Source organism: Lemur catta, chromosome 12 (genome assembly GCF_020740605.2).
Source record: "Lemur catta isolate mLemCat1 chromosome 12, mLemCat1.pri, whole genome shotgun sequence".
NCBI classification, from domain to species: Eukaryota; Metazoa; Chordata; class Mammalia; order Primates; family Lemuridae; genus Lemur; species Lemur catta.
Genome location: NC_059139.1, coordinates 83,560,815 through 83,586,943, shown reverse-complemented (window position 1 = coordinate 83,586,943; position 26,129 = coordinate 83,560,815). Strand labels below are relative to the sequence as shown.

At 40.3% G+C, this 26,129-nt stretch overlaps 1 protein-coding gene across 5 annotated transcripts in view; it reads right to left on the bottom strand.

The window, feature by feature from the left end:
* Positions 1-336: 336 nt before the first annotated feature.
* TNFAIP8 (TNF alpha induced protein 8) overlaps positions 337-26,129 on the bottom strand; it is a 119,072-nt gene continuing 93,279 nt past the window's right edge. For 4 of the 5 annotated variants that reach the window (XM_045566150.1, XM_045566149.1, XM_045566152.1 and 1 more), the window contains exon 2: positions 337-1,708. In XM_045566150.1, the coding sequence (XP_045422106.1) occupies positions 1,143-1,708 (566 nt within the window). In that variant the 3' untranslated portion in view covers positions 337-1,142. Of the gene's footprint in view, positions 1,709-25,303; positions 25,618-26,129 lie in introns of those variants that run through there. The other variant, XM_045566151.1, reaches the window with a different exon arrangement.

Sequence of the window (26,129 nt, the reverse complement as noted above, 5' to 3'; positions counted from 1 at the left end):
CACAGCAACCTCAGACTCCTGGGCTTAAGCGATCCTACTGCCTCAGCCTCCCAAGTAGCTGGGACTACAGGCATGAGCCACCATGCCTGGCTAATTTTTTTTTTGTATATATATTTTTAGTTGGCCAGATAATTTCTTTCTATTTTTAGTAGAGACGGGGTCTCACTCTTGCTCAGGCTGGTCTCGAACTCCTGACCTCGAGCGATCCACCAGCCTCAGCCTCCCAGAGCTAGGATTACAGGCATGAGCCACCGCGCCCGGCTTGTTGTATCTTTCTTAATGCTACTTATTTGTTATCATCCCAATATCAAGACCAATCTAGATGTTCTCTTTGTCTCTTACATGTGAATGGACGTAAAAAAAAAAAAAACAACCATGATTTCATCAGTACATTTTAAAGATAACATGAAAGTTAAACCTTAAGCAAGCATTTCAAAGCCATTACAGTTTTGGGAATTTAAGTATCACCACTGGTTCTTAAAAGCAGGATTCCATTCAAGAAGCATATTCTTATAATGGACATTATTCATAATATCTAATACAGTTCATTTCCACAGTATTGATTTCAGATAAAGCAGTTTTCTATTTTTCTGAGGGTTAAATTTTACTGCCTCAGACTTAATTCTTGAATGTCAATGACACAATCTTGAACAAAACAATCAAGGGTAAACTTGAAAATGGAATTGTTTCAAAAAGGAGTAATAACAGCAAGAAAAAGCTCATGGCTTTTCAAAAGAGGTAACATATACATAGGAAGGAATAAAAGTGAATCAAAATACACAACTTTGTACATGTTAGAAATATCCAATGTGCTACCAACTTGCCCTAAAAAAATGTCTTGAGGTCTGGAGCCATCCAAGTTTTTCTTTGTGTGACTATACATTTGCATTACCCAACCATACATCTTTCCCGTGATCTGTTACCCATCAGGAAGCTTTTAACCAGAATTTTTAGGAATATGCTTTTCTTCAAATAAAACAAGCCTCACAAAAGCACTATCAATAATGTCCGACAACTGAATTGGGCAACGTCTTGCTGAAATAATGTGTAATCTTTAGAAAATTCTTCTTGTTTTCCTTCATAAGTCAGAAGTGCTCCATCTTCAAATGAATCGTGATCAGTCACAACCTTAATTCACATGCTCATATGTTCTCTTCATCCAACATTTTGTTGATACCATCACAAAGTTTTTGTAAATGGGGCTTAAAATTTCCAAAGGGATTATACAAGGCAGCCAAAAATTCACAATTTGAAAAATGATCAAAGACATTATTAATCCGTCCATGGGACTTGGCGGTGAGGTGACGCTGAATGATCTGGTGGAGCATCTCTCTGCATTCGTTCAGCAGCCTGGATAACACATTCCGGTCAAAGGTGTAATCCACCTGGTGGAAACTGACCACGGTCATAGCAAGCTGATGAACTTTCTTCTTAAATTTCTCCATCAGGGCTAGCTCGTCTTGATTAAACTGATTATTCCTGTAAAGAATGGCCAGCTTGATGACTGTCTTGATGAGGTTCTTGATGATCTTCTCTGCCTCCTTCTTGTTCTGGGTGTACTCCCTGGTCACCCTGTAGAGCTCGTCCAGCACCTCACTGCTCGTGTCGTCTATCAGGGTGGTGGCGATGGATTTGGACACCATCTTACCCAAGATCTTCTTTTGTGCCTGAACAGCCAGGTTTTTCGAATTAAAGACATCTGTGGCCACTAAAAGAGAACAAAAAATGAGGGGAAAAAGAATAAAAGATCAGTAAGTATCAGCAAGAGAAGCAAGTTAAAAAACAGGTATTAGAACATTTTTTTTTTCATTTTCCCATTAATTGTGGTTTGCCTCCCATCTACTGCCATTAGTCTCTGTTCCGAAAAGAATTAAAAAACTTTTTCTACACTTCTGAACATTACGGTTCTCATCTGTGGAATTAGCAGGTTGATGTGAATAATCTTTCGGGTCTTTGGCAACTCAAATATTTTATACCTTCTCCTCTGTATACCTCCTATGGAAGTTAAAGGTGGTAACTTTTTAAAAAGTAACTTTTATGATTATAAAAATAGTATATTTCATGAGGCAGTAAGTTTTTATGCACTATTTCCCTAGTTTAACTTTAAAAAATATACATTGAAAATATAAAATCAACTGTACACCTGTCCTCTGAGCAACAGCAACCAGGAGCCATTTAAAGAAGCCCATTTAAATTCAAGAGAGATAAATGTCAAAGCCACAGTGCTGGGTAAAATGGCAAATTCATGAAAGCAAATGAAAAGGAGAGCCCTGTTTTATAATCCAGTTGCAAGAAGTCAAATTCCCCACAACAGTGGCCTGCATCCACCAGTTTGGCTGTCCTAACCACCTCGAATTTCAACTCCTAGAATTCAAGAAATACTTCCTGGAAACTCATTGTCACTTGCTATTTCTGATGAATGGCCACTCTTCCCTTTAAATTTTTATACACCTTGAAGAAATAACCATACTTCATGAACTAATGAAATATGCTACATGAAAAACTTTGAGAAAGCTGACACAGTTCACTTTTGAATTTGGAATTACAGTAACTTTTAAGTAGACACATGTTTAAGATGCACATAACAGTTGTATGTATTAAATATTAAAGAGGCAGTACATGTGATGCTCCTTGCCGAGAGCTGGTCAGTGAAAATGCTCCATGAATGTTTATTCTCCAAACCAAATTCAGTTTTTTCCTACCACCATTTCCTCCACTCTGTGCATGCTGTAATCTGAAAGTTACTCCTTTATACTGTGCTTCCTCCCTCTCCTCCTTCGGGCCTCAGACCTGCATTTCCCTGGGTGTCTATTCCACCTTTGGGCCCAGGGGCAGCAGTCTCTCTGGGTGCCTAGGCCTGGGTGTTGGAAGCAGTCACTTGGTAATAAAAGATTAAAAAAAAGCTTAAAAATGCAGATCCATAGGAATGAGTCGGGGCATCAATGATACAAAATTATTTCTAGTTTGAATTGGTTAGAATCATCAAGAAGCAAAAAGGCAGCTGCTCCCAAATCCAGGCTGGGAGGACATATAAGACTAACTCCCTCAGTGTGGAACTCCCATGTTAGATTTGAAATTGGGGCAAAGAGAAGCCAAACTAGATTTGAAATTTGGGCCAAAGTGGCTCATGGTATGTAGCAGAAGCAGCTGCAAAGTGGTCCCTAACGACCATAAACATACAGAGCCATACACCCACTGAAAGAATGGCTTGACTGGACTAGAAATGGTGCCCTCACAAATGTTGATATTTAAACTTCTGAAACATGAACTGAAACTGCAGAAGAAGAACTGAAATATATTTTGAAAAGAAAAGTGAAAAAGTGTGAGAAACAGCTAACTTTATGCAGAAGGTTTCTAAGCTTTTTTTAATGCTTTTATCCTGTAAGCAGTAGTCTGTTTCAATTCCTATTCTTCAATGACTTGCAAAAGAGTATAAAGATTAATTCACACTAAAGAATTTATATTAAAATAAACGGCATATACATAGTTAATATTACCATATTAAGACCAGGGACCAACTTTCATCTCAGAACTCCTGATGTGGATCCCAACAAATTAATAAACTTGATTTATATAGGAAGGGATACCCAACCATTTTCAGATATAAAGCAAATAACTAGGATTTCAGCAACTTATTTTACATAGAGTTGAAAGGTTCTTCTGTTTTTGATGTTTTAGAATGTGGTCCAGTCTACAAACCTTCCACCTGGGATTTATTCCCAATGTCTATCAGGTGGACATACTCGATGTGGTGAAATACTGAACCCAGAGGGAGAGATGTTTGTAACATTCCTCTGTGTTTCTGAACTTTTCAAGTTGTACCTCCTCCCAGCTACTTTTCTTGTTAAATCTAATGTCCCATTTAATTTCAAACTTAAAGAGAAATCAAAAACGCTATGGTTCAGCACTTTAACTTCCTGCAAATCTACTGTGAAGTAAGCAAGATCATTCCCCATTTACTGGTAACGAAATCTGAACCAAGTCAGAGTTGATCTCTGAGGCTTCCGTATCTGTCCTAGAGGAACTTCAAACCCTTCTCTAGAAACACAACAGCTGTGTCACACTTGCATTTCATTCTTTGGGTTATTCCAGCGCAGCCATCTTTTTAAGTGAGGGTGAAGCTCTTTGTCCCCCTCCACTGGGAAGACATGCATGAGGAGATTTATTTTCTAGCATAAGAGGAGGCTTTTTTGGAGCCAACCAGGGGTTGTGGCTGAGAGCTGCCGGCCAGGGACATGTGGTCTGTGATCATGAAATACATTTTTTTTCTTTGCAAATTAACTGCTGCTAGCCATTCCTGCTCAGGCTCATTTGTCAGTTCTGCATCCTCTACCAGACCCTTTAAAGGCCTGGTGTATCTCACAGCTAGTCCTGGACCCAAGTTTTTCTCCTTCGGTCTGTCCTCACCCCTGTGTGATCTCATCCACTCCCATGGCTTCAGATACCACCCAAGTGCCAGTGACGCCCACAGTTATAACTCAGCCCTGACCTCTCTTCCGGACTCATTTTGCAAATGCATTCAACAATTTTCTTTTCCTTGGCTATTTCACAGGCATCTCAAACATACCATGTCCAAAACTGAATCCTTGATTCTTGCTTGCCTCTCCCTGCAAGTTTTCCTCCTCCAATATTTACTATCTCTCTTTTCTAAAAATTTCAAAATGCTAAGGGGGTACAAATGTTTAGGTTCCATGTACTATCTCAATTAACGACATCCCTTCCAACCTTTGGCTCAAAAGACCTGGGAGTCACGCACCATACCATCTCCCCCCCCCCAGGCCATTACCAAGTTCTTTCTATTCCCCTTCGCCCCCAGTTCTCTAAATTCTATTTCCCTCCATCTCCATGGACACCAGCCTAGTACAAGCCCCTTTTTATCTCTTTTTACATAGCAGCCAAAGTTGTAAAAAATGTAATTAAAAACTGATGCTCCATTAAGTTCTTTGCTAACTATCACACTTCTTTATTCCTCATTATTTGCCTAACTTTCTATTGTCTGCCTCTCCCTATTAGGATCTAAGCTCTTTTGAGAGTGGAGACTTTGTATATCACGTTCTTTGTGTTATCTTCTGGGCCTAGAAGGGTGTCTGGTACAGAAGTAGGAATCGGTCTCCCCCATCTTGTTACTATACTTAAATGCTTCTCTATGAAAACATGGCCTGCAAAATGAGTTTTAAATACATATGTGGGTGTTTTTGTTTGTTTGTCTTAAAAGCTAGAGAAATAGGTATTTGTGTCACCTCACTAAATATGTGGTTTTCTTTCCTTTAAGTGCACTCCAGAATGTGGTTTGTATTACTGTCATCAATTAGTTCTTTTAAAGAGGAAAGATTTGTTGTGCACAATGGAAAAACACCCAAGGACAATAAGACAAATATTTAGAGTAAAAGCAAGGTGCAATTGTTCTAACTTGAACTGCAGTGTAAGATTAAACACCGGCCTACCTCTACTTCTGGCTGCATCTATGTTTAAACATGTGACAGAGGGATGGACCAAAGCCACGTCCTGGGAAGTGGCTAAGCTGTGCACAGGAGGTGGTCCCTAAGGAGAAAGTGCTGAAAGTACTGGTTCAGCGTTCTACCTATTAGGATGAATTCACTTGTCTTTGGAAACAGATATGTAAATTATTCGCTAATGAAAACTAATGCTGTATATCAAAAGTATACAAAGAATTACAAGTATGTTAAAACTATTTAAAATTGTTTTCTAGGAATAGGGTGCAAATGTTATTTTATACCTACTTATCTTACCTCCCTCCCTCTGTCTCTATATCTCTTCTGTTGGCCATTTCAGCAATGTTTGTTATAAAGCAAACTGGGATTTAGGGAATCCTGCTTTTAGTATCAGCAATTATAAAGTTAGAGATAAATATTGATGGTAAAAATATAATTGACCTAAGCGTGCAAGAAAAATGTGCTCAGAAGGAAAAAAAAGAAAAGTCTTTTAATACTATTAATTAATGAAAAACTAGTCTTCTGAAAATTAACAAAAATGTCCTATAACATAAATACTCCCACTAAGAATTTTCTAATATAGTGAAGTACTCAAGTCACTTTCTTTACAATGTCACCAGTACATAATACATAATTTTTTCGCTCTCAAATTTCTTACACTTGGAACTCAAATGATGACGACAACAGATACACATGCCCTTGCAAATTGTTGACTAGTTAAAATTTGATTTGTGGGGTCCAATATTAGGAAAGATGGAAAAGAAAATAATTTGGAGAGCATGTCTGGCTGCTGTCTGTTAGTAAAAGTTTTTTAAACAAATATATAAAACCTAGCTCTCTTGCATCTGAATAACCCTAAATCTAATGAGATTTAGTAAAAGAGACTTAGTAAAAAGTCAGCTTTGCTGATAAGAAAGTGGCCAGAACCAACCACAAACACGGTCACAAGAAGTCAGCAGGCTAAGGGTTGAGCTCCCTACATTGAGATTTGGTGGCACTCCCGAGAAAAGCAAGGAATACTCTGAATGGCTAGTGATGTATCTGTGACATCAGCCTCCAAACTCAAAACCCCAACACAGAAAATTCAACAGGATAGAGAAAAAATGAAGGAAAAAGGAAGGAAGGAAGGAAGGAAGGAAGGAAGGAAGGAAGGAAGGAAGGAAGGAAGGAAGGAAGGAAGGAAGGAGAGAGAAAGGGAGAGAAAAAGAGAAAGAAAGAAAGAAAGAAAGAAAGAAAGAAAGAAAGAAAGAAAGAAAGAAAGAAAAAGAAAGAAAGAAAGAAAGAGAAAGAAAGAAAGAAAACGTGAGTGTAGTGTAGGGAGGGCCACAGCCAGCAGATGCAGCAGAGATGTGAACTGGAAGGGGGGCCAGCCCTGGAGGGGTTGGAAGCAATGACCGTGGTAGCAAGCTGCAGGCAATCTTATCATCCAGAGAGAGAAGACAAGTGTCAGGCACCATAAGCCAAAAATTGGCCTTGTGCCACACAGCTGGAGGCTGTCACAGAGGAGAACATAGTCTTGGGAGAATCAATACATCTGGGGTCCTTAACCTGACACTCAATGTACATTTTGGTGTACACGCATTTTCCATCATGCGGTTAAGAACCGGCAATACGCACCATCACAGTGACAAGGTAAGTCATTCACTCTGTGTCTTACACCACCTCCAGAAAAATACACGCTCATCTTAAAAGGCAACACAGTAAAGAAGATATGTCAGCCCAGGCATCATAATCCTGTAACCATGTACAGGTAATCACACCTGTAATCCTAGCACTTTGGGAGGCCACGGCAGGAGGATCAATTGAGGCCAGGAGTTCCAGACCAGCCTGGGCAACATAGTGAGACCCCATCTCTACAAAAATAAAATAAAAAATTTAGCCAGGCATGGTGGCACGTGCCTATAGTCCTAGCTACTCAGGAGGCTGATCCAAGAGGATTGAGCCCAGGTGTTCAAGGTGGCAGTGAGCTATGATTATGGCACCACCACACTCTAACCGGGCTGAGAGAGTAAGACCCTGCCTCAAAAACACAAGAAGATATGTCAGAAAAAAACAGTGACTTTGAAACCACTGCCCCTGCAAAAAAAAAAGAAAGAAAAAAAAACCCCACTGCTTGTCTTTTCAAGGGAGTACTAGGAATTGTCTTCTAGATTCCTTTTATTATCCTTCACTTAGCTATTTTCCAACTTTGTAAACTACAGAAAACTGATACTATTATAAATGGCTCTTGTCCACAGAGACGCAAATAACATTTGTCCAGTGAAGCTGCAACTGATTCCTGATTTTCTTGTTTGCCTCTTTGTTGCACTTCGGATTCTCCTTTGAGCCAACTGTAAGAGCTTACTGGTTCCCTCATTAATTAATGAGTTCAGTGCAATCTCTGATCTGATATGTCCAATGTATGTTTGTACGGGAGTCATGAGTTTATCTTCTCAAAGAAACATACCCTTTAAACACATACTGGAATTTTTTCCATCAAAAACATTGACAGTAAAAAGGTTGCAATATGAACCTTCGGTGCACAGTGGTCTCTTCCTTCGGCAACTTACTGCCCCAGGGTACTGGAAACTAGAGGCTAGTTATAAAAGTCCAAATACGCCGTAGCTAATGGTTCCATGAACTGCCATCCTGCTCAGGGATATTACTGAGACTCAGTTTCCTCCTCTATGAGATGAGAATAATGATCCTCACCTTATGGAGTTTTCCTAAGATAAATAGACACGGAGCACATGGATATGTCTCATGCAATGCCTGCCACAGAATAGCCTTCTCCACAAGTTTAAAGAATACAACAAATTTAACCATAAATACATTCTGATGCTCTTTAGTACGGAATCATATTTGGTCAAAATTAATCAACACCTTCTTGGAAGTATTATGGAACTGTGAAATGCAAAATACCAGATAGTTATATGAAAACAGAGACCTCACATAATTTAGTTAATAAGGAATTACAGTTCCTTTTCCATGTGACATTTAAAAAAATATAACATAGTAAAACTTTCTTTAGAAGGATTCCCTTTTTTTAAGGTGTTGAATGAATGTCTTCATAGCAATAGATTTATTACTACAAAGACTGATAGGTAATAAGAGGGTATTTTGCCTACAGAAAACTGGCCTATAGAGAACAGAATAAAAGCCTACTACAAAAAGACAAGAGGAGAAACAAATTAACAACCATGCAGTGCTGTGCAACAGCAGCAAAATGCAAAGGAAATGGGTCAAAAATAAAGCCAAAGTGAAAACCCACAGTCAAAGCCACAGCGCTGACAAGATCACTCCAGAAGTCACAGCATTCTCACGCGGAGTTTCCAAAGGCTCCCAGAGAACCAGAGACTCAGAGGCAGGGCAGGAAGCCACGTCAGAACAGCACGGATGGAAACAAAAGGCTCAAAGTCAAGAGTCCTGGGTTGTAAACTTGGGTGCAATTTCTTTTTTTTTTTTTTCTTTTTTATGGGCAGCCCCTGAACCAGAATAGGTTCAGAGAGATTCTGATTTAATTTCTTTGAAACTGAGTTTTCTCATCTGCTACGGGTAGAGGGGTTCAAGCTGGTGTGGTTCAAATAAGACTTGATGAGTTACAAACCTGACAACACCCAGCAGTGTGCTAGGTCATTTCTCCTTATCTCTCCTGGTTGCCAGATTTGTGGACAAGAAAAACGATGCCCTGAAGAGAACACTGTGAAGCCTCTCCCTGTGTGATCTCTGGCTGCTTTTGTTGCCTTAATTATGGAATCTCTTCATCATGATTTTGGGTTCAACTCTGTGTCCTTTATTCCTGTGGCTTCGTTTCTTGATCATTTTTCAAAGGTCATTTCCTGAGTTTCAACTCCTCTAACTTCATATTAAACCCCATCTCTGCTCTTTTTCTGTCCATTTGCCACAGGAATCGTGTAATACCTTGATTGCCTTTTTGGGGGCATACGCTCTGACAAGATCTGCCTGTTACTTCCAGGTCTAACAGCATCACTGGAAAAAGTTTGGTGACATTATATGAAGTGGTATAACTGGGCCCCAAAGACTGTCAGTCTCATAAATATTAGGAGGTTACAGGAATAGAAATGAATTTTGTAGCTACTCAAAGTTAGAGCCAGAGGTTTATCGCCATGAGATCCATTGGTTGCCCTACGCAATAATGATGATGAAGGTGATAACAACAGTAAATCGCCATCATAATAATAGCAGCCACCATTTTTTGAATTCATACATTATCCCCAGAACTTGCATTATCTTACTGAAGCGTCACAACAACCCTAAGAGGCAGGTTATTATTATACCCATTTTACAGATGAGGTACCTGAGGCCCAGAGAAATTAAGTTACTCTCTGAAGTACATACAGTCAGTAAGTGGCAGAGATAAACCTGAACTTGCTATTCTCTGCACAGTTACATTATAATGCAAGAGTTTAGCAAAGAGGTTTCCTTTTAAAAGTATGGGAAGACCTAATAACATTTGGCTAAGTGAAGTGAGATAAAAGAAAGAGAGACCAGGTCTCCCTGCAGGGAGGAAACAGACCACAAAGTAGATTAACCTCAATGGGCTTGAAATAGCCTGTGTTTCCAGGGGAGAACTTGAGCAGTTTTAAAACATTTTGAAGGCTGGGTGTGGTGGGGCTCATGCCTATAATCCCAGCATTTGGGAAGTGGAGGTAGAAGGATCGCTTGAGGCCAGGAGTTCAAGACCAGCCTGGGCAACATAGTGAGACCTTGTCTCTACCAAAAAAAAAAATTAGCTGGGTGTGGTGGCGCATGCCTGTAGTCCCAGCTACTTGGAAGGCTGAGGCAGGAGGATCCCTTGAGCCCAGGAGTTCGAGGTTACAGTGAACTGTGATCACACCACTACACTCCAGCCTGGGCAACACAGCAAGACCCATTCTCAAAAAAATTTTTTTAAATATATCTAAAAAACCACATAATATACTTACATTGTTCAAAAGTCAGAACATAAATTCATAAAGTGAAAAAGCACTTTCTCAGCTTTGCCACCCACTGCACAGTTCTGACCCCAACACCTGCTTCCAAGAATCAACAGCTGTTCTTAGAGTTTTGGCATGCGTTCAGGGTTTTTACCCCCCTGCATAAATAAGCAAATATATGAATAGATACTGAGCAGTGCAAAAGAAGTCTTAAAGGCTTCTTAATTCTTAAGAAATGCAACTTTGGAATGATGAGAGAATGTAAACTGTATATGTGTCCTTAATTCCACATATAACTCTGACATAAAATGGTGAAATGCTGGAGCAACATGGGATATTACCTTTGTTCCCACGCACACAATAGCAACACGAGTCCTTCAATGAGTGGTGAGAAGGTCAAGTGGTGAATGTGTAAGACAGGTCTTTATTGAACAGGGGAACAAGTTAAGTATTACGATTAGGGTGATCATATTGTTTATCATTCAAATGTCATAGCTTTAAAAAGGGTGCTGTTATTAATTACACCATGACAACAGATCTGTGACTGACCCAGGTAAATGTGAGTAATTACCCTACTTAAGACGGTGGCTCACGCCTGTAATCCTAGCACTCTGGGAGGCCGAGGTGGGTGGATTGTTTGAGCTCAGGAGTTTGAGACCAGCCTGGGCAAGAGTGAGACACCATCTCTACTAAAAAATAGAAAGAAATTATATGGACAACTAAAAATATATACAGAAAAAATTAGCAGGGCATGGTGGTGCATGCCTGTAGTCCCAGCTACTCAGGAGGCTGAGGCAGGAGGATCACTTGAGCCCAGGAGTTTGAGGTTGCTGTGAGCTACGCTGACTCCACGGCACTCTAGCCTAGGCAACAGAGTGAGACTCCGTCTCAAAAAAAAAAAAAAAAAGACTAAATAAGGAAGGGTCAAAGTAAAGATCTACCCAAATATTAAGGACCTGAGAAATTCAGGGGGAACCTCACAAGAGCATTAGCTAGCTTTTCTTCCAAACTATGTTAAAAACAAAACCAAAAAAACCCCTAGTTCTTCAAGAAGTTAACAGAACTCTTATGGGACAAAATAATTCTCTCTAGTTAAATAAGTTTGGGAAATGGAGTAAGATCCCCTTTAGAGATGCACAAAATGCATTAATAATATTAAAGGCCTTGAGGATTAGTGCAGTTAAAATTTTTTTAAGGCTGCTTGCGCAAGTTTTCCAAACTAACTTCATAGAGAACCCATTAACAAATGTATAGGATAAGATCAGTGAAAACAACTGGCTACCAAATTGCCTAGGGTTCTTGGTATTCCTCTGGAATAGATTCACAACCATCTCCTGCAAATCCAGCTCTAGAGCCAGATTGCCTGGGTCAGAGGTCTGGCTCTGCCACTCGAGTGCCCTGTCCCTGGGGCAAATTTCCTAACCTCTCTATGCTTCAGTTTCCTCACCTGCAAATGAGGATACCACGAGGATTAAATGAAAATAATCCAAATATTGTGTTTAGAACAGGCACCAGATATAAAATTATTGGGTCAATTTATGTAAACAATTATTATTATTATTTCTATGCTTATTACTAAGGTAGACATTGGTGAAGTTCTGCTGGTATGGCATGCCACGGGTCTTGTGAACCCGGATGCCACGGATCTCTTCTTGTGAAATAGAAGAGAGGGGAAAAGAAACAACACTGACCCAAAGACGTGAATCATTCAACAAAAACTTTTGTTGAGTGTTTATAATGTATCAGATACTGCGGTTTCAAAGATAAATAACACTATCCCTTCTCTCCAGGCTCTCAGACTGACGTGGGGCGGGGGGAGGCAGATGAGCACACAGCTAGGCAGAATGCGCCGTAAGTTCTCTAACAGGAACGTGTAAAAATACAGAGGTAGCAAAGAGGGAACATTAATTTTGCTGGATGGAGGCAGCTTAGATTTGAGGAAGTTTTCACAAAAGGAAGCTGGCCTTGAAGAAAAAGAAGATTCTGCCTTACAGAAATAAATGAGACTATATTCCAAAGCTGACCTATAGAATTCCTACTGGCTAATTAGGAATTAAAAATTCTGCTCATCAGTGTACCTATGTGTCAGAAACCCAAGGATGTATGCGTCCTATGGATTTTTAGAAAGAATTTAAACATAAACTATGTGTACCTTGTAGTCAAGGCCCAGGACGCTACAAAGGTACTCAGTTTTCAAGAGAGTTTCAGCAGGGACAGGACAGATATAGCAGGTGGTAGGGGCAGAATTCCCAGTGCCACGGGCCATCAGAAGTGCCTGGAGGCTTCTTAGAAACCTCTAGACCTACTGAATCAGAATCTCCGGGGTTACAGTCTAAGAGCCTGCATTTGTAAGAGGCATCCTACGTGATTCTAACATACGGTAAAGTTGGAGGACCCCCGCTCTGAGGTGTACTCCTAGAATGCTGTACTTAAAATTTTCAGACCTGCTTTGGCCATAAAGGCAAGCTGTGAGTACACTATGGACAAATTTAATTCCCTCTCAGAATTTGTTCGTGAAAATATAGACGCCAGCTTGTGTGCATGGAATTGTTGGGGCTCAGAAAACAGTACCTCAAAATGAAGGCCTCAGACGCTAACTCAGAAGCAGAAGTTTTTCTCTGACCTTCTGTCCCCCCGTCTCTCAGTCCCATTCTCCCCCTAGGCTAATCGTAGAAATTAGAATCCCTTTTCCCCAAGGTGAGTCATAAAAACTAGAACCCCTTTTCTCAAGAAAGCCAGCCATAAAATCTAACACTATTCTATATAAAAACTGGCCACAAAGAAATTATCTGACCTACCTAGTCTGACTGTAGGTCAGGAGACCCCCGTTCCAGAGAGGGTCCTGGCCCATGCCCAGAAGGAAGGATGCTGCTCAGAGAGCCCAAGAATGATCTAGACAGACAGGCTTTGCTGGGTTTCCCCACTCAGTCTGTTAGCATTACATCATTCCCTTTTTGTCCAATTTTATTTCTACATAGCTGTCCATACTTTGTAGAACCTTAAGCATAAAAATGGACAATTTCCCCTGTATCTCTGGGTCTTCATTCATGAAGGCTCCTGTGTCTACATGTTAAATAATTTGTCTGCCTTTTCTCCTATTGATCCATCTGCCTCGTGTCAGTAATTTTCAGCAAACCTCTAGGGGGTCAAGGGCCTTGGCCCCCACAGAATCCAGATAAAATGTTTTCAGAGGAGCTTATTACATTAAAATTTCAAAGAGTGTTCAAGAGAATAGAAAAGTTAGCCTCTTCTAGATGATACTTTAAACCAAAATTTGAATAGGGCCTAACTCTACCACTAGGCTACATATGAGTTTGAAATTAAATAAAAATACCCCACAATAGCTTATATAAAACTGACCTCAGTGAACTATTCTTTTTCTTTTTGAATTAAATGAACACTTCCTTATTTTATTTTGTTGAATTAGGATAAGCTAGTTTTTCTTAAATACTTTTCCATTAAACTGGATTTACTTATGTATTTTCTTGAAAACATAAAACCTTTCTACTGTTGATAGAATCCAATCTTCCACCAGGATGTAGAGGAAAATCCTCTAAACGGCCCCATGATTTTCTAGACTTTTCCACTCGCAAGTTCCTCCATCCTGCCAGAGGCCCTGACTCCTGATGAATATTTATATTCATGCAGTGCTTAGAAAACCAGTAACAGATTTTAAACTCCAGCACACTAGAGTGAAGTTTAGTTCTGAACCTACCCCCACAACTGGCATCAGTGGTCAACACACCCTTTCTGGTCTCATCAGGCTGTTCCTGGCCTCATAACAAAGACAACCAGACAACAAAATTACACTCGCCATTTGGGTAGCACTCTACAGTTTGCAAAATATCTTCACTATGTCACTTTCATATGCATTTCTGGTTTGGTCCTGTTATTACTTAACCCTGAGGGAGCCAGATAGGACAACCAAGGCTCAGAAGTCCAGTGACTTATCAAAGGATGCATCATTAGTGGCAAAGCTGAGGCACATTATTTCTTACTATAGCACACAGCTGCTCAATAGGAAAAGTGAAATTAAGATAATATTCTTTGTTTCTGAATGTTCTACCAAATACCACAATGTGGCTGAGCCAGCTGCAGAATTCTTAGAGCTTGTTTGCTCCCCCAGATAAAGCAACTTCTTGAACCAAAAACCAGGAGGACAGGTCTTGCACATCAGAGAACAGAAACTAAAGAAAAGCCGTATATCCGCCCTCACCCTTTCCCTCCATCCCTGCCTGAAAAAGTGCTGCTCATCGTGTGAGGCTCAGTTTAAATGCCACCTCTTCCAAATCCAATGATCAGAATAAATTTCTCCTTCTAACATTTTCTGCCCTGTGGGAGAGTTAAATTCCTATCTTACTGTAATTGCTTACGATCCTTGTCAAGTAAGGTACCATGTCTACTCATCTCTCTATTATTCAAAATGCTTCGCACGTGCCCTCCGGCTAGCACAGGGGGAACTAAACCACATGCTCTAATCTGCCCAATGAGACCCATTAATACCTTTTACAATATTTCATGAAGATGTGTCAGGAGATCAATTCGATTTCTTCTATCTGGAGCTTACCAGATGAATTTACTTATACTCCATGGACAAACACATAACCCTATCTAAGGGATGTAAAATGTTTTTGTTTTAAAGGAGAGGAATCTATATAAGAGAAATGCATTTTCTTTTTGTATCTACTGCTTTTCTCCCCTGCCCTTTGCCAAAACATACAGAATAACTAGCTACTTTTGTTTGGTGAAGTGACCATATTTAGTTAACTCAATCCCGACAGCAAATGTTCTGGAATCTCCCATGCAAATATCCCAAACCCATCTGTTTGAATATTTTAAGAGCAGTAACTTCTTGTCCTCCGCTTGGGCATCTCTCAAATATGCATCTTGGCACAACCTCCCAATGTTCTTGTCACAATCGTTCCCCAATAACTGTATTAAAATGTTAAGTTAGTCAAGCATTTCACAGCCATGTCAACGTCCTGAAACTAGATCCAGTTAAAGGTAAGCAAATGGTAAGGGGCTGTTTGCTGGGCCTGACAGTAAACTATCTTACTTCAAATACCAAGACACCCTGAAACTCTGAAATTCTAGGATAAAACCCTGCAAAAACCCAGAGGTTTACAGAAGCAGCGTTGCTCATCACCGAGTACTTCCAGGGTGGCATTTACATTCTCTGTGGTTTCTCCCCCTTTCTTTTTCTCTCCTTTCCTCATGCACGCCCCTCTGTTTTATTTAGATCAGGATACCTGGCGGAGGCTGTAACTCGGATACTCCATTGTTTGGCCTTTAGGACACCAGCGATGGGTTTCCAGGAAGAAGGTTCTTCCGGGGCGGGGTGCGTGGCCTCTGCTCCACCTCAGCTCATCAGGCCTGGATTCTCCTGGGGAGTGTGCAACCCGGGCCCTCCCAGTGGGGTTCCAGCTCCTGTGAGGGTCTGATCTGACGGGAGAGTGGGGGCACCTTGGGCCGTGATGCAATTGATTACTGGTCCATGTTAGAAAATTGGGAAATTTAACCTCAAAATCTGTGTTTCTGGTTTTCTTTGAACAATCAGAAGATCTGACCAAAACGGGCCCACATTTGCACATGGCGACAATGGTTCTGAGCCAAATTGTGAAATTTTGGCTGCCTCCTTTAGAAGGAGACCACGCTTTCCAGTTTACCCCAGCCCTCCTGGCCAGCCACACATTTGTGTTTACTCCCTGGGCTCTGCAGGCACTCGCATGGGTGATCCCTGCTGTACAGAAACAAATGCGACCACCTGTCAGAGCCAACCTAGGGACTCCTACTGGTAGTCAGGAACTAAAAATTCTGCCTAGCAGTGTACCCGTATGTCGGGAACTAGAGGATGAATGTGGGTCCTACGGATTTTAGAAATAATTTAAACACAAATTATGTCAGCCAGTGAGTTTCTATGGAAGATTTGCAGGGTGAAGGGGTGGAAAGGTTAAGAGTGATCATGATTTGTTTTCATACCACTTTTATTTAGTCACAGATTTCGGGAAGCTACATTTGGGTACCAAAATCTCCCCCTCATTGCTATAGAATGTGTCCCCTGGGTCACAGAGAGGTGGTATATTTGCCAAATTTATAAAGATCCTATGAGAAAGCTGAACTTGGATTCTCCACACCAGTTTGGAGCTCTAAACAGAGAACAGCCTTACGGCAGAAAAAGCTTCCCCCAGTCATTCATTCATTAACTCATTCTTTCATTCAACAAATTTTTATTGAGCACTTATTGTGTGCCCGGTACAGTGCCTGCTCTCAGGAAGCACAGAATCTAGTAGGAGATCTAAGGCACAAACAAACAGGTATAAAAATGTCAAGTAGTGACAGAGGCTTGAAGAAAAGTGAGGGGTGGGATGGGGTGGGGGGGCTATGTTACTTTACCCAGGGCAGTTGGGGAAGGCCCTTCCGAAAAGGTGCCATCTGAGCAGAGGCCTGAAGGAATCAATGTGGGGGCGGGTGTTGAGCTGGTGAAATCTCCCAAGGTCCTTCCCAAATATCCCCCCTTCCAGGAAGCCTTTACTGACCATCCCACTCAGAAATACTCTAGCCTGTCTCTACCTCTTACTGCAAACTGCTTTATATCATATTTGCTTCCATTCTCTCTGAAAGTAAATCCTTGTGATTGGTTACAATTTAGTATTTATTCCTTGCTGTAATAAATGCTCAATTAATCTTTAATATGAATCTGCCGGATTAAAAAAACTCCCAGGTTGTTTTGGGGAAGCAGGAAGACAGAGAAGAGGGAATGAGTACTGTTTCTTATAAAACACAACCAAAATAACAGACTATAACTAAATTATGTTACTATTAATTAGGTATCATATTTCAAATATTCTTACATAAGAAATGAATATCCCGAAGTAGTTCTTTGGAAAAAGTTTATTTGAAATGTGCTATATGATAACCAAAAACAAGCATCCAAAAACTCATTTGTTGATAACATTTGGAACTGGTAAAAATTACTGAATAGCCCACACTCTGCAAAGATAATAATTCTGTTTTTAGTATAGATGTTGCTTTTTAAAAATAAACATAATGTATATTCTTTAGGATTAATTCAGAAGGAATTGGAAATTTCAAAAGGCACAAACTCTACCTTTCTTTGCTATTAATAGTTCGTGAAGAAAAAGGTTGAAGATTAAGTTATGATATAATGCAAAATCTTGAATTTTATCATTTGCCTTTACTGAAATTGGCTAGCTTAAAATTATATTTAAATTTTAAAATAACAAATCTATTTCCAAAATTAAAAGAAAAATAGTTTTGTTAAAATAATTATAAACCTGATGCTGATGACACATACTTGACATATTAAACTCATTTTTCAGTTAAAGAAAATAACTAAAAAGACCACTATCACCTTTCTCTTGTAAAAACTGAAAAAATGTTTCCCTAAATGTATACTAACCAGCTGTCCTGGAGATGGATTACTTCCCTAATGGTCGATACCTGGGTAAAATAAACTTTGGCAAGTAACACAACACAACCAATCAATTTCACCACTAGTTTTGAAATAACAAAATAAATCTCTTCTCTAAAATACTTGGGCAGCCCCCCCCCTTTTGTAGCTTTGTCTTTTCACCCATTCATTCATTGCCCTAGAAGTAGGGCCACCATTCCACCTTTCACCATTTCTATCAACAGTCCTATTTTTAGAGATGGAAGAAGCCACAGGAAAAAAAAAACAGAGGTCCAGAGGTTAACACAGGGTCGCAGTGTGACTCCCAGCAACTCTGAGCCAGTCACTCCCCTGTGGAAAGGTACTTTATGTTGGGATTATCAAAGGTAGCAAACAGCAATTTCTTTATTTAAAACAAAGCTTGCACAGTTTTGGCTGGTAACATGTTTTGGTTAGGGCCCCATAGTGTTTTTTTTTCTTTTTTTTTTTTTTTGAGATAAAATTTATATAACATAAAATTCACCATTGTAACTATTTTAAAAGTCTACAGTTCAGTGGTTTTTATTATATTCACAACATTGTGCAACCATCACCACTATCTAATTCCAAAACATTTCCATCATCCCCTAAATGGGACCCCATAATGTTCTCATTTTTGTTTTTGTAATTAGTAAAAAAAACTTGTAAAAATTGGGAGCTTTTACATAAAAATTCCCATTTCTGGCTTCTCTGAAAAAAAAAAAAAAATGTGACCTTCTGGTGACACTGAGGGAGTGGGGTGGGAAACACAGGCCGTCTCTGATTCGTCCCCTTGGCCATTCTAGCTCGTGGGGAATTTCCTGGCCCCTATAGGGATATGTGTTAGCCACCCCTGACAGAAACATCAGGGTTCAAACCATTCTGAATCACTTTACAGAGAGCCCTGGGTGTGAGGCCCCATCAGTGATTCAAACAGCCAACAGCCCCCTGTGCCTTGGCTGGCGAGCAAGCCAGGCTAGAAGCTCTGTCTTGCCAACAGGATCCCTGGGTTTCTGCCAACTTCTTTACACTCAAAATTTTCCACTCCAGGATCTTTGCTGAAATCTCTCTCTTCACCTGTAAAGCCATGTTGTATCTCCCTGAGCAACATCCTAAACCCCTGTCCTCTGAGTACCACCACCACAGCCTGCCATGATTTCTACCCACTATCTGTACAGGTAGAACATCTCAAACTTGAAAATCCAAAATCCAAAACTTTTGGAGCACTGACATGACGCTAATAGGAAATGCTCACTGGAGTGTTTCAGATTTTCAGATTTGGGATGCTCAACCAGTAAGTACAACACAAATATTCCCAAATCCAAAATCTCAAACACTTCTGGTCCCAGCCATTTCAGACAAGGGATACTCAACCTGTATTTTGTTTTCCTATGGTTACTTATACATTTTTATTAAAAAATAAATTCACATAAAAAGGAAACCATATCGGAGGATCGCTTGAGGTCAGGAGTTTGAGATCAGCCTGAGCAAGAGCGAGACTCTGTTTCTACAAAAACTAGACTGTCTCTACAAAAAATAGAAAAATTAGCTGGGTGCGGTCATGTGCACCTGTAGTCCCAGCTACTCGGGAGCCTGAGGCGGGAGGACTGCTTGAGCCCAGGAGTGTGAGGCTGCAGTGAGCTATGATCACGTCATTGCATTCTATCCCAGGGGAACAAAGTGAGACCCTGTCTCAAAAAACAAAAGGAAACCATATACACTATGCTAAAGGAAACTGACACTACTCCCCTAAATATATCATAATCATAATTTTTAAAATTTTTAAAAAATCATAAAAATTAAGTCAATGAGAAAAAAAAAAGCACCATCAATATTAGCTTCTAGCCAGATATTATCGCCTGCCAAAGACCACGAGCCCTATGTCTACCTGCATGGCACAAAAGTAGGTAAGCTGGTGTGAGGAAGGTGGCAAAGGTCACATAGCCCCAAACACAAGCTTTCTCCTCGAATGATGCGAAGGACTCCAAGGACATTGAAAAGGGACTAATCTTCTTGTGACGTGATTGATGATGACTTAACATTATGCCTGGGGCCTCCTAAAAATCATTTACTGTACCGCCAATAGCACTCGCACCATACTTTGGGAAATAACCGCGTGCCCACCCTTCCAAAGCTTCCAGCCAGTGCCTCCACCTCAATAGTTCTGATTTACACACCCCAGCCACAGATAGCCCTTCTTAAACCTCTCTGACGCAGAGGTGGCACTTACTTACGTGTTTGTCTGGTAGCTCCTCCCGACTAAAAGCTTCTCAAGGCCAGCGACGGACCTTCCACATTGCACAGTCCTTCTCTGCTGAAGGCCACTGGCATTAACTTACACCCAGTTACTTTCCTGTTGTATGCCTGTCTTGACATCCCTGGGGAGGAAAGTTTGGAAGTGACTTTTAAAAATTCCAAACCTGCTTCTGCATTAACCAAAACATGTCTTACTAGGTGTAAGACATGTCTTAACTGGTGAAGGGCACAGAGATAAACATTTGCATCTCTTTGCTCTTTTTACATCTTGGGGTGTTATAGAGCAGCAGTCCCCAACCTTCTTGGCACAGGGACGGGTTTCAGGAAAGACAGTTTTTCCATGGACGGTGTGTGTGTGGTGTGAGGTGGATGGTCTTGGGACGATTCAAGTGCATTACATTTATTGTGCACTTTATTTCTACTATTATTATTATATTATAATACATAATGAAATAATTATACAGCTCACCATAATGCAGAATCTAATGCCACCGCTGATCTGACAGGAGGCGGAGCTCAGGCGGTGACGCAAGCGATGGGGAGCAGCTGTAAATACAGCTGAGGCTTTGCTCTCTCTACTGCTGCTCACCTCCCGCTGTGCGCCTGGTCCCTAAAAGGCCACCAGTGGCCAGGGGCTTGTGGACCACAGCTATAGAGCATCAAATACAATTACTATCAGAAGTCATTCTTGACGTGCTAAGTAAAAGCTATCCTATTTATGGCAGCTTTTGTTTGAAAGGGAAGTCACTGTGGCTAGCATGCTGGGAAGTGGGGGCTGCGGTCAGTTTCTAGGCTTTGTTTCTGGGGTGGATGACGAGGCTGAGCACCAGGTGTCACGCAGCCCCAGGAAGAATCCATTCGCACTGCCAGGGTCAACGTGGTAGGGACAGAGAACAAAGATCATAAAGAGATAAAAGCAGTGTTAACTAACAGAACTTCTAAAAGCATATTAACATACAATTTATGGTCGTCAACGTAATTTTCTAAAAGATCAGAGCCCTTATAAAATCTGCATACATGGTGTATTGATGCCCATTTTACAAGGCTAGAAATATAATTTTTTTTTGAGACAGAGTCTCACTCTGTTGCCCAGGCTACAGTGCCGTGGCGTCAGCCTAGCTCACAGCAACCTCAAACTCCTGGGCTTAAGCGATCCTACTGCCTCAGCCTTCCGAGTAGCTGGGACTACAGGCATGAGCCACCATGCCCAGCCAATTTTTTCTGTATATTTTTAGTTGTCCAGATAATTTCTTTCTATTTTTAGTAGAGACAGGGTCTTGCTCTTGCTCAGGCTGGTCTCAAACTCCTGACCTCGAACGATCCACCCACCTCGGCTTCCCAGAGCGCTAGGATTACAGGAATGAGCCACCGTGCCAGGCCTAGAAATATAATTTTACTGAATTAAATGACTAGGAAGGTTTATGGTCATATCTTTGTTCTTAGGAAATGTTATTGATCATATCTAGCAGTTATTTTACATTAAGTTCTTGATAAGTGACAAAACCTCCAATTAAAACATCATTTTTATAGAGAAAGGCAACCTACTTTATTGAAGTTTTTTCTTCATATGATTTCTAGTATTCTCATTGCAAATGGCACAAAATATTCTAGGAAAATAGTATTGAATTTATCTCTAAGATGTTAGACCATGTATATTATAAAAAGTATATGCTTAGCAAAAAAATGAATCAAGTCTTCTGAATATGTGATTTGATGCAGGTTTTAAATCTGAAAATTAAATCTACCCTAACTGGACAGTTTCCCCTTGAACTTGTATCTTGTTAATTTTTCAATTTATGCCATCCAGTCTTCCCCTGCTTTGAAAAGGACAGTTAAGGGAGTTAATGGATTTGCCAAAAAGGAAGAGCTTTTTCTCTTGCATTTTCAGCATTCATCTTTAATGCTTTTTGTTGATCTTGGAATGGAGGAAACAGATGCTACTGTTAGACATGAAATGTGGTCTCATACAGTATTTTTAAGCTGTCAGCTGTACAGTTAGTCTTTACATAGGCAAAGAACAAGTGCTTCTCTGTACCTTTATTTCCCTGAAACATACAAATATACCAATGCCAGAGTCTCCACTCACATTCCCATGCAGGGCACATTCTGTAGCCAATACACAAAATGAATACTGTCATATTTTCCTTGTTAATAAATCAAAATATTTTTTCACCATATCCAACAGAATAAAACAAAACCATGTATCACACTAACCACCAAAATTTAGAAACCATGTTTAAACAAACGTTTTGACACACTAGCTAACATCAAAAGGGAATTTATTCTTGAATAGCAAGTGTCTAGCATCTAAGAGGTAAAGTATTTTTCTTCCATTAAATGTACATTATCACAAAATAGAGCAATCCTAGATATAGGCAAAAAAAGGAAGCTATAGAATCCATGGGTTAAGATTCTAGGTTCCAAATATAAGCCTTCATAACCTCCCAGGTCTCCAAGGTTTTAATGACATCTAATAAACTATTGATGGATCAGGCATTGGGTCATCTTTTCTTGAGCTGACTCAGGGCTCACTGAATTCTGATGGAGAGTAAAGAATCGGAGACATTTTTACATTTTTTAAAATCATTATAGAGGTAGCTGAGAAGATGCCTGGAACTCTGGCTGCAGACTGGTGTTGGGTTAGCAGAGGTCTTAGTAAGAGTTATTACTTTGTCTCTAGGCCCAAGCCTAGGAAGGGCCAGCGATTTGGGCCATTCTGGTCTTAGATGCAAGATTTCCAGGCACAATTCAGACCAATTTGTCCAGTAACTTGTCTTTATCACCCATTATTTGAAAGAGCTTCAAGGCACATGTGTACATAAACAGGGCTGAGGCTTTTAATTTATTGTCAAAGTCTGATAAAGTCCATTTTTCATCTTGTATGTATAAACTTAACAAAGGAAAGCTGGGATTTTAGTTGTTAAAAGCATTAAATAGGTTTTAAAGCCTTCCTTTACTCAGCTCAAAGAATTTTATATCTGGATTTATGCAGTTTCTCTGTCCCCCAATCTAGTAACACTTTTCTCTTCTCCAATCTTTCCCCTAAAAATTGATTTTTTTTTTAAAGAGTGTCTTGCTCTGTCGCCCAGGCTAGAATGCAGTGGTGCAATCATAGCTCACTGCAGCCTTCAACTTTTGGGCTCAAGCAATCCTCCTGCCTTAGTCTCCCAAGTAGCTGGGACTACAGGCACACTCCACCATACCCAGCTAATTAAAAAAAATTTTTTTTTTTTTGTAGAGACGGGGTCTCACTCTTCCTCAGGCTGGTCTCAAACTCCTGGCCCTGAGTCATCCTCCCACCTTGGCCTCCCAAAATGCTCAGATTTCAGGCATGTGCCACCATACTGGCCTGATTTTTATTTTAAATTAGACTTAACTAATAATAAGCTTCTCTGGGCTGATTTGCTTTCCAGTGGCTAGAGCCCTGGAAGGTCTCCACAGATGTGTAAGTTACAATGAATTAAAATGGGGGGCTCCTTTTATGGAAAAATAAACAAAAATCCATTAAAAAAAAAAAAGCAGGCATTTCAAACATTTCAAACGCAAGGCTTGCCTAGAACTCTCCCTTTTCCATTGCTGCCACAAGAAGTGCCAGAAGTTTTCTGATAATAAAGCATGCCTGACCCAAACTTGAAAGACAATTCTCTTCAGTTTCCACCACTTTTCAACAGAGTAAGAAGTGATCCCACTAGAGCCCTCCATCAACCTAGACAGACCTGATTGGGTCAAGGCCCTCCCATGGGTCTGTCTGCTCTGAGCTGGGGCCTGAATACTGTGATCCAAAACACAGATGAGGAGACTTAAATATCACCCACACAGGCTCAAAGGGAACCAGCAAGAAAAAGGTCCTACCAGGCCTTCCTAAATTTCGCCCCATATGCACAGCACATTATGAAGACCCAGCGTGGTTTTAGCTGCCTCCTGGCACCACGGATGGTACAACTACCTACTGAGTACAACACCCTCCCAGACCTAAAAACCAGACGATGAAGTCAGAAGCACGATAAGCATCAATGTGAATCTCATGAAAACCACAGGAAATTTCAATTCTGCAAAATATTTTACACTCTGGGCCGGGTGCAGTTGCTCACGCCTATAATCCCAGCACTTTGGGAGGTGCGGCAGGAGGATTGCTTGAGGCCAGGAGTTTGAGACCAGCCTGGACAACATAGCGAGACCTCATCTCTACAAAAAATCAAAAATCAAAAATCAGCCATGCATGGTGGCACACTCCTATAGTCCCAGCTACTCGGGAGGTTGAGGTGGGAGGATCGCTTGAGCCCAGGAGTTCGAGGTTACAATGATCCGTGAGTGTGCCATTACACTCTGGCCTGGACAATAAAGCAAGACTCTGTCTTGAAAAAAAAAGGTACACTCTGGACCATATACCTATGCTCAACACTTCTTTGGTTATCACACATTTTCTCTTTGCCTGCAATGTGCTTATCATTAAAAAGACTAGAAGAGTCTTACCAGGCACTTTCAGGTCCAAGGGCCTTGATCACTACAAAGCTAAAGGAAATTAAAATTTCAGAGCAGGGACTCATTTTACTCAATAAAAGTGTGGCTTATGTAAACAGTTCCTTTTTTTTCCTGAAAGCATCCCATTAGAACCGGTATAAGATATTTGGGGAACAGGATTCCTATATTTTCAAAAAGCCAGATTTTTATCAAGCTCTAATCCAAAGCACAGCAGAGGCTACTCTGTCCTGCCATAGTCATGAAAAAAAGAGGTGACGACAATGAGAAGCGCATGCACTTCAGGGTCACAGCCACGTCCTGCCTGAAGACAACAGCCAGAACCTCATTCTTTATGATTTATTTCTAAATTTGGCAGATGAAGCCTCGATGAGTCCCCAGAAAATGTCCCAAAGAATCATTACTGACTTTACCTTAACTCAAAGTAAAAATATTTGCGTGCATTTTATAGTTTAAGTCATCTTTCCCTGGCACAGTTTCTTATTTGAAAAACAAACAAGCTCTGACATTAACACGTGCACAGATTAAGGATTCAAAAACAGAAACACTTTTGCTATTGGTGTTGCTGTTCTTGTTAAAGACACTCTCATCTAATAAATGCTGTGTCTAATTTAGCATTTCTACAACTGTGGTGTCAAGCCTTAAATCGTAAGACACATAAAAAATGCTGCTTAGAATAGGCATAAGAAAGCAAGATTTTTTTTTAACTTAGGAAAGGTGAAATTACATTATTTAGGGAGACAACAAGAAACAATAAAATATGAACTTACTTTTAAAGTCCTGAAACAATAGCTGTAGGCAACCAGATGCCAAAAAATCTTTTGGTATTTGTCAAAATAGTGTGATTCTTCCTGCGTTGCTAAGAGGCTACCTGACAAAAGAAATCTACGAGTCACTAGATTGATTGGAAGTAACTTTAAGAAAAAAATGCTACTTCAAGTGGGCCTTAGATCCAGGAAGACAAGTCATACAGTGTACCCAGGCACATGCTTGCTAGTTTCAAATTAAGCTGTCTCATAGGGAGGGGTAATTATTTTTCCATTACCTACCGAAGTGGGGGCGGGTAATGATTTTAAAGCAGCAAAAAATAAAAGAGGGCACAAGGAGAGAATACTGACACTAGCTGATTCTCACAACTATTCCAATATCCTCTCATTTCATTTTTAAAAACCAACAAAACTCCAACACCATGAAATAAGTTTCAATCTGTATAATAGAAAATGTCAGGTGAAGCGAGGGCCTGGAAAGAAATGAGAACGCAAAGTGGTTGGCTTTGAACTTTAACACCCATCAGACATGTTCAAATGAGTGACAAAGACCTATTCTGTCCAGAAATCCCCACTTTATTTTTAAGCCTGGAAACTGGTTGGTCATATCTATACTGAACACTTCCTGTGCAAGGGCATGCTGATAGCAACAAACCGCCCAGTTTAGTAACTGCCTGCATTTAGTCAATTGACTCATTCATGGAATAAAAAACAGCATTAAACATTAAAAAAAAAATCTGGCTAACTCAAACTCTAAAATGTACAATGAAAACAGGTTCGACTATTTCATAAATTAGGGATAGATGGTACCATTGAAAAAAATAGAAAG